At 27.9% G+C, this 10324-nt stretch overlaps 1 protein-coding gene across 1 annotated transcript; it reads right to left on the reverse strand.

The window, feature by feature from the left end:
• Positions 1 to 4053: 4053 nt before the first annotated feature.
• On the reverse strand, positions 4054 to 8385 carry LOC102617646 (2-oxoglutarate-dependent dioxygenase 19-like). The gene is made up of 4 exons (XM_006492541.3): positions 8046 to 8385; positions 7098 to 7333; positions 4926 to 5253; positions 4054 to 4439 (listed from the first exon to the last, which is right to left on the reverse strand). Exons 1-4 carry the CDS (start codon positions 8268 to 8270, stop codon positions 4194 to 4196), a joined length of 1035 nt encoding a protein of 344 aa, XP_006492604.2. The 5' UTR covers positions 8271 to 8385; the 3' UTR covers positions 4054 to 4193.
• Between the last annotated feature and the right edge of the window lie 1939 nt (positions 8386 to 10324).

Genomic DNA, 10324 nt, shown 5'->3' on the forward strand with positions numbered 1-10324 from the left:
TCACTTTTAACTGTATTTTGTTACGTGCCTTTTATGTTGAGTTTTCTATTTTCTGCAACTTCTTTATTCAATCCACACAGTTGCATTGAAACCCCTACTTCTCCAAAAAACTTTATTCATTGTTTCAAGTCTTTTTGGTCACGCAATTTGAGAATTTTTTTCCTCTTTCTATTATGCTCCCTATATAATAAGAGTGCATAATTCGGAACCTGTATTTTTTTAATTCTTAACATCTCAAGAGCATTACAGGAGAAAGAAAAACAAGAAAAGTCGAAAACAGAGAACATTGGTTAAGATTCCTTGTACCAATCCATCCAGCATGTTATTCTAAGTGACAGCCAAATCCAAGTCTTGAATTTGTAGAATTCAACATCATTAACTCCATATTTTGTATCATTAAATTATTAGTCGTAATTCTCATCGTTGCTTCCACTATTTTATTACAAAAAAATTTCTTATCTACAATCTATGAAAAAACTAACATATTAATACCTTAACTCTTTTTAAGTCATCAATTAAATATAAATATTATATTATTTAGCTAAATAACAAAAGTAAAGAAGAATCTAAGTTTCAATTGCAAAAACATATATTAAATTAAAGTCAAACTGGCTATCTCAAATAAACTACAAGAATACGTCTTTGCGTTTAAAAAAATTATTTAAACTATTTTGTAATTTCCAATAACTTTATTTTAAATAAAACAAAAGAAATTTTCAGGTGTTGATGAAATAAAAATTCTCATTCCTGTGACACGATGACTTGCACTGTGTTGCCTAACAATTGTAACTACCCAACAAATTGTTTTATCTCTTTATTTAAATGATTTTTCCATTTTGGATGCAATTTGCAAAAAGGTCTCTCAAAGTGTCATCATAATATTAATCTAATCACAGAAAACTCGTTATCTATTTAGTAGATGAGGCAAACAAATGGCACAAATATATGAAAATTTTTCTTATACTAATTTGGGTTAACTTCGATTCATCCCCTCGCAATAACAATCTTTCATTTACCCTCAGAAGTATGAAAATCTCAATTCACCCTAATTTTTTTTAGAAGATAAGCACAAACGAGGGTACATTGATGAACCTTTTAATTGTATTCTTAGCAATAAATGAAGGTAAGTTGAAGATTGTTAGGCGGTACATTAAAGTTTAAGTTTAAATTAAATCAGACAACTAAGTAATATAAGATTTTGATAAAATAAGGGTTTGTTTTATTTTTTTTTCTTAGGATGCAATAACCACCCCTAAGAGTAGATATGCTTAAAATTTAAATGATACAAATGTAGTTATTATTACTATAATTATTATTTAAACAAGCTGCTTTCTCGAAGATTGATTCAACAATAAGTATACAAAAAATCAGCAGAAGATACAAACACAAAAAACAGATGAAATGATATTACATGCACAAAATGGATTAATTTCTTCTTTTATTAAAGCACGGTCTTGATTTCACTACAATTGATTGATATTGCTTAAAGCACTCATACAAGATTAAAAAAAAAATTGATTAGAAAAATCAGTGGCATCCCCCCTCAGGGCAGGGGTAGTGATAGTCTTCAAGAATTTTCTTAAACCTCTCGATCAAACACTCTTCACTTCTAAGCCCTGAACAATCAACAAAGTTAGTGATGATGCGCGATTAGTAGAAAATGAAGAATCTGAGTTAGATCCTTAGCCAGTACTACTGGCTGAAATAAATAGCACAAACGTAGGTATTATTATTGTTATTATTGTTTAAAGAGAAAAGGACAAACACACCTCCAACGTTTAGGCAAAGAGACAAAAACTCCACTAATGTTTCAAAAAAGACATTTACACCCCAATTCATTATAATTTTAATATGTAATTACCATTATACCCTTCTAGCATATAAAAAAATATATTAGATTATTGAATTTATCTATTTATTGTTAATAAAATTATAAACATACACTCATTGCCTCATTCCTCTATTTAAATTTTTATCAATAACCAATTTTCAAAAAAGACATCTACACACTTAAAAAAAATTCTAAATAAATTATGATTTTAAAAATAAATTTGGTTATTAATACCATAATAAACAATATAGAAAATTGGTTATAAATGTACAAGTTTAAATTATTGACATGTGGAGAATTGTTAATTATACAAGTTTAAAGTTTAAATAAATTTGGTTATTAATAACCAATTTATTTTTAAAATTATAATTTATTTACAATTATTTTGGGCGTATGGATGTCTTTTTTGAAAATTAGTTATTGATAAAAATTTAAATAGAAAAATTGGGTAATGAAAGTATATTTATAATTTTTTTATAATATCCAATTTGTCTATTTATAATTTTAATAACAATATATGGATAAAGTGGATAATCTAATAATTTTTTTAATATGCTAGAAGGGTATAATGGTAAAATTATAATAAATGGGGGTGTAAATTTCTTTTTTGAAACATTAGGAGATTTTTTGTCCCTTTACCTAAACGTTGGGGGTATGTTTGTCATTTTCCCTTATTTAAACAAACTGCTTTCTCGAAGATTGATTCAACGATATGTATACAACAAATCAGTAGAAGATAAAAACACAAAAAATAGATGACTAATTCAATTTCATAGTTTTTCTTAAAGTAAATTGTAAATATATATATTTTTTTATAAACTTAAATAAACAAATTAAATCCTTTCTCTGTGGATCAATTTCGGACTCACCGAGTTATAATATAATAAGACACTCTTATACTTGGGAGTTAAAAATCCCTTTTAAGACATATCAATTAAAAATATACAATTTAATTTAAGAAAAATTATGAAATTGAATTATTTAGGTTATGGATCTACTCCTAGTAATAAATACAATTTAACAAATTCTTTTTATTTTTATTTTATTTCCCAAAAGGTTAATTGTATAAATTAAAATAATTTTCCCATTAATTTTTATTATGGATTAAGAACTTAATGTGTCAAACTCAACTTGTCTACAATAAGTCAAAATACCATTTTACCATATTTTATACTAAGATATTAAGAATTCATTGAGCCAAACTCCCATTTTTGTCTACAATAAATCAAAATTTCAAAATATAAAATATGGATAAAATTAAATAGAAAATGTTTCAATTTGTACAATTAAAAATAAAATTTGATTATATCAAATTTTTTTGCTAAGAGTTTCACCTCACCCTAACTACTAATATTTAACTAAACATATTTGAAATAAAGGAAATTATTAAAATTAAAAAACACATCATTAAAAAAATAGTATTTGAAAATTGAAATAAAACTAATTTTATTTATTAAAAATATATTACAAAGAGAGATGAGAAGAAGAATTTGAGGGAAAAGAAGAGAAGAAAAGGTGTGGAGAGGTGTGTTCCCTCCTTCTCTATTTATACTAATACATAGTTAATCCACACCACACAAATAAATAAAACTAATTACATCTTAACTTTACATTTGTTCCACTAATAAAACATAAACCTAACTTAACCCACTCAAGCACATCCAACACATTCCATTAACAATTAACATACCTAATATGATAAAAACTTATAATTTCACAATTACCACATTTACCGTGGTAAAAATTTAAAAATTTCATAGTTTTTTTTTTCAATCTTACTTCTTACAGGTGGGTAAATATTTATTCAATTTCTATATTTTGAGTTAAGTAACTTTCTAATCTTTAGATTTAGAAAAATAGTTTAAGACAATTTTACTGTTAAATATGTTATACTTTTATCCCTTATTTATTTCTTTATTTTACCAATAATATCCTTGTAGCAATATTGTTGGGATATTAATAAAAAAAATAATTTATCAAATTAATCTTAAAAGTAACATGAAAATTTATATGAATTTTTTATCATAATTTTACTTTTAAGATTAATTTGATAAATTAATTTTTTATATTAAAATTATTGGTAAGGTCATCGTAAGAATATCATATATTGCTTCTTAATATAAATAATTATCAGTAAAACTGTTGTACATATACAAAAAATACTAGATCTTGCACACCAATATTTATTAGTTAATTTATTAATTAATTTTTAAAAAAATTAATTAATGTCAAAAATATTGTTTGAGATATATTTTAAAATATAAAAATCAAACATACACTTAAATTAAAATATATTATAAAACTAAATTTAAATTTAAAGCTTCAATGCTCTCACAAATCCACTCATGTATAGGCTATAAATTCAAACCCTCACACGGTCCAAAACAGATTTATTATCAAGTTGGTTGCTTTGCTGAAGTTCCAAAAAGTCCTTGTATTTTATTCCAATGTATGCCGGAGCTTCACTTTGACGTTCTATCAACTCTTTCGATGGTTCAACGACCGTATCAAGAGATGGTCCGTTCGCAATGGCTAACGATACCCTTGTCATCTTGTTGTTCACGACAGCTCTATGCACAACACTCTTGTACTTGCCATTACTCAGAATCTGGCATTAAGCAAACAGATCTTGTGATCAATTCACACACACACACATATTTTTCAGGTGCAGATATTTTATAAAATACGGATTCACCCATTTCCAACCTCTAGAAGTCCTCTATAGTCTACAACATATATAAATAGATATTTATTTGATTTGGATAGAAAAAGAAACTAGGCTAAAAAATTTGAAAAAAAAAATATCTTGCTTATTCATGTTTTGAAACCCATCAAAATTATTCAGCCGTTAGAAAAATTTCTATCAATTTTCAGCTTTTTTATCTTTTATTATTTTATTTCTAGAAATTTTCGATAATGATGATTTTACCACATCAGGGATAAAATTGTAAAATGCACTATAATTTTGATGAGTAGATAAGACAAAAATAGTTAATTTACTGAATCATCAAGGAGATTTTTATCATTTTGACAAAATTTCTTTAAGGATAGGACTATGTATGGTAGAATTGGCATTAAGAATCCAAGAAGATACCTCAATGTGATCACCAGTGTTAACAAGAAATGAGTTAGGGACAACATTGACATTGACCCACTTTCCATTGTGTAGCAACTGAAGACCACAAATCCCATTCTGTGTGAGGAGAGTCAATAGGCCATGATCAGAATGAGGGGGCATTCCCATTGCAAGCTCAGGCTGTGGACACGGCGGGTACAAATTTGCAACCAGGATTTGCAAACCTGAATCTAGATTCATGGCCCTCTCGATGTAGCAGAATTCCAATCCCAAACTCTCTGATATCCCTTTAAGCAACTCCCTTGCAACTTGTCTAATTCTTTTGCAATATTCTAGTGAAATCTCACTGCAGCAGCCACCAGAAACAGACAGTAATCAAAGACAAGTCCTTGCAACTGAAACTAAGCTACTTTGGTAATTTGGTTATTAATGACAAATGAAATTTGGCTGTTATTTAGTCGAGTAATTTTTAAATAATTTTATTTGACTGATCAGTTTAGGTCAAATTTTAAGAAAAATAAGGAACTAAAAAATTTCTATCGTGTATTAACCACCTCCAATCTCACCTTAAAAAAAAATTAAAGAACTTGACTAAGTAATTTTCAAATAATTTTATTTAACTAATTATTTTAATTCAAATTATTAGATAAATAGACACCAAAAAATTATCTGAATCTTGTTAACCCTCTATTTAAAAAAGAAAAAGAAAATGACATTAAATGAGGGCACCGCTTGTCAATCATTGACTAATCTTATCGTACGATATAATAATGGTTCACAAACATGGCAAAGCCTACGTTACATATAATGTAACAAACAACTAATGAATATAGGCCATTGATTTTGATTTTTCTTAAATCCAATGGATAAAAATAATTTTAACATAAAACAAAGTACAGGTGAAATAGATATTTACAGAAAATTTTATTTCTAATCATATGTTTACTTATTTTTTCAAATAAGTCCTCATTGATTTTTTATAATTAAATGATTTTTTCATCCATCTTTTCTACATTTATTTTTAAAACTTTATAAAGTTTTTACAACATTTTTATAAAGATTTAAATGATTATTATATTCATAAAGATCCACAAATTTTGAATATATTTTTGCACTTACATTTATAATTTCTTGTCTCTCTTGAGACATAAACTAATTTTTTCTTCTAACACACACACACACACATTCAATCTATTTTCCTTCTTAAATACATATCATCAATGCCATCACACAGATTTTGTAATATAAATTTAGTATCATGAATTATAAGAGATATTATATGTAATAAATATCTTATAAATCTAATGAATTATTAAAACGATGGTACAATGAATAAATTACTAAAGCCTCTAATAAAAAGATTATAATTCTTTGATCTTATCAATGATTCAAACATGTGGAGAAATAATCAATTAAATTGAATGTCACTATATTTATTAAATAAATTAGAAAATCTAAACTTATCTATAAATGATATAGAAATGGTAAACAAAATATTAGAAATTAATAATTTAAATGAAGGAATATAAAATAAATTAAAAAGTTAAGAGATCAAGTGATCAACTAAGTAAAGAATTTAATAAAGTTAAACAATTCATAAAAGACTTTAACATTAAAAATCATGATATATTAAACCAAGAGATTATTAATATAATGAATAAAAACTTAATAGATATAAAATTAAACAAGTTAAAGATTCAATTAAATAAGATAGAAAAAATCGTTGAACAGTTTGATACTAACTTTGCTATAAATATAAATGAAGAATTTCAAAAAAATTGAAATATTGCAGCTTGGGTGTAAACAACCTGGAGTATAATGTAAAACATTAAAACTTATTAACTTTTTTAATAATTATTATCTTTTCTAAAGATTTAAAAATTTATAGCTGTAACATACAGTTAATGTAACATAAGCTTTGCCCACAAACATCGACTTCAAGCAAATTGCATAATGAAGATGTATGCATTAATACTTAAATCAGTTGGGCCTGGAAAGAGCTAGTGTCCATAGAGAAACGACAATAATTTGTTTTGCTCTAAATTGCAACGGACAGCAAAGTTTGATCCAAAAAGCAGTACTCATGTTTATTATTATTGAAATTTTGATCCTCTTACGATGATCCCAACTTTCTGAAGGTGTCATAAATTTTGTAGTCTTTCAGTGTTATCCAATTTTTAAAATCAATACCTGAATCCAACTGGCTTGTTTGGTGAATGGAACTCAGGATGAACAAAGACTTTGAGAAAATCCCTCCAAAAGAAAACCTTCTCAACTGAAGCATTAAAGCTAGTACCACATCTTATTGGGTCCAAAACATGCTTCCCCGCAAACTCTCTCTTCTCCTCCTCCGTAAGGTTGAAAAATCTTTGACATGCATCCATCGTCATCTCCATTAACTTCTCAGGCACATTATGATTTATTACCTGATGAAAGCCCACAAGAATATTTACATCAGTAAAAAAATTTATACAAGTACATGAACATAAAACTACGGGATAAAACAGTCACAGTAACATTATAAGATCATCTACTATATGTTTTATTGTAATTAATTTCACAGTTCTCAAGTACCGCTGAATTAGGATTTTGGTTAGGGGTAAAATGAAACAATTATAAACTTGATAAGCCAGATGTAAGGTTATCCAAGAATTTATATGAATTCCAACTAGTAACCCGATCTTCCTTGGTATTGTATTCCGACCCGAGTCTAGGGAACAAGCCAACAACATTGGTCCTCTCCCCCTAGTTATCTCAAGTTAAGGATTACCATTAACTTTTATTTCTTTTTAAAAATATTTGAAATTTAAAAATCTAACATAAAGAATTACTTGAGACATGCATGTAATAAAAATTTTGATGGAATGAGAAATTATAGCATTGCAATAATTTCTTATTTCAGTTGGTTACACACCTCCTCGGTTTCTCGGTGAAGCCGACTGTTCTAGTCATATATGAATGTAGGACTATGTTTATTTATTATTTTATTTGGTCTGTATTTCAACTATGAGTCTGTAATACATTTAGACAAGTCCAAAATACTAATATTAGGTTGGGCATCATATTTCAGCAGGTATTTGAACTGTATATGTTTGCTTTTGATGAGTCGAGACATGTGTAGTATTTAAATACTTATACCGTGAAGAAGCCCCAGTCCCTGCAGGCTTTACCGAGATCCTGGATGACTTTGGACCGCTGATCGGGGCTGGAAGAGGTTAGTAAAGAGAAATCAATAACCGGGATCGAATCTTCTGGGTCGATTTCTGAAACAGCTTCATGATCGTGTTGATTTTGGGTGAAGTTGTATGTGGAAGGAATGGAGGTGAGGCCAGGAGATTCGGCCAGCGCTTTGACGCAAGCCATTTTTGCTGCCGTTGACAGATAGCTGCTAGGATATATTTAATAAAGAAATCGGTGATTGAATCGGATAAAAATAGAGCAAATAATTAAAGTGATGAGAAATTAATTGAACAATTGTGTTTAATAGAAAGGGACGTTATTGAGTCATTGTCACTCTGTGTTAACTGGGAAATGTGGGCATTGATTTCATTTGGCAACTTGCATGGGCAGGGTAACCCCACAGGCGCTGCTTAGTCTTCCAGTTTAGGAACGGGTCAAGTTTTGCTTTTATAATGCATGCACTTATCTGGCAACAGCCAGACTTTCTTAGGTCAGTTGACGGTGATAGCGGCGGAGCGACTAGAAGATAAGTTGGGACAGTTGTCCCTGCTTAGTGCAAAAATTACAGATAATTTTTTTTTATTTCGTTAAATTAAAAATTTATTTCTCTTGGATTAATTAAATATATTACATTTAGTTTCAAAATGTAGTAGAAAATTTTAAGTTTAAATTTATTTAAAAAATTACATAAATATTTACAACGCTCTTATTTTAAAACAAGAGATTTTACTGTCTCAAAATATATAATTTTGATATTTTATATATTTTTATTTTATCTTGGTTAAAATTTTTATCTCCGTTGATTTGATTTTTTTGGCTATGCTATTGGATGGTGATAATAAAAACACATCAATATCTAAAATTTTAATATGGATATTTATTGCCTTTTGGAATTTTGGACGTTTAACATAATACTTCATTATCTTTCCGGGGGTCCCTATGTTACATTGAATGTACCATACACAACCCACAAGAACCACATAAATTGTGTGACCCACATAATTGTGTGGTTCTTATTGGTTGTGTATGGTACATTCAATGTAACATAGCAAAATCTTATCTTCCCTAATGTTATGATATAAATAAGTTTCAATTTTTAATAGATTTTAGGACTAGTTTGAGATAGCGGTGGCTAATTAAATAAGCTACTTTTAGTGTGTGGATGAAATAAGCTGCTGATTAAGAAAATTGTTCAATCTTTGATAAACTGTGTTGTTGCGGTTGTTGTGAGTTCGAAAAGTGGAGTATATGTCTTCAGTAAATTTTATTATGAAAGTGTTGTTTTATTATATAATGACCAAAATAGAAATAAGCTTAAAATAATTACTTAATCAAAACCTTAATACTAGAGAGAACATACAATAGTTGTAGCAGTAATTTGATTGTGCTAGTGATGTGATATCTAATAGTTTATATATTAGGTTTTATGGAAAAGTAAGATATAATTGTCTTTTTGTTAAAATATTAAAGTTATAATAGGAATTTTAAAAAAGTTTAATTACTTATTTAATGAATGCTTATAAAAAGCAACCCCGTAAACTATTTTTACAAAAAATTTACCAAATACTATTTTTTAAAAAAATTATGAGATTAGCAAGTTATTGAGTTTCAACCTCAATCATAAAGGGGGCTTAGTCATTGTATAGCGACTGTCTGAGGTTGTGATATACACTAGCAAAATGATTAAAGCCTTCTCTCTTTTTAGGAAATTAATAATGAATAATAATTCGACCCCAAATAGTTGTACAAAAACAATTTTGAGAATTTTACGAATTTGACCTCTTTCATATTTTCACTTTAAAAAAAAGACTATACCTCTATTTTTCTGACAATATCAACCACTTAACAAACTTTTTGGATCGAAATACCTCTAAAACAAACAAAATCAAACCTCGATTGTTCGATAGTCTAATAGCCAAACCCGATCTTCACAAATGAGGGGTAAAAAAAAAACAGAACACTTTCCATTTCACACTTATCACATTCATGAAACAACAATTTTTGTGAGAAGAAGTTAAGATTACAGTTTGTTCAGTTTGTAATTTTTTAGGTGGGTTTGGTACAAAGGGCTGCTTTTGTCCATTTTATTGCAATATGAGTACATTAGATGGTTAATGTGAGTTAATAGACTCATAAATTAGTAAAATATGATGAAATCGGTTATTTCATGATCTTGATGACGAAACCCATAATTTGGGTGACAAGTACACGCCCCAGACTTGCAAGTGCCTCTGATC

The sequence above is a fragment of the Citrus sinensis genome, chromosome 8 (assembly GCF_022201045.2).
Source record: "Citrus sinensis cultivar Valencia sweet orange chromosome 8, DVS_A1.0, whole genome shotgun sequence".
Classification (NCBI taxonomy): domain Eukaryota; kingdom Viridiplantae; phylum Streptophyta; class Magnoliopsida; order Sapindales; family Rutaceae; genus Citrus; species Citrus sinensis.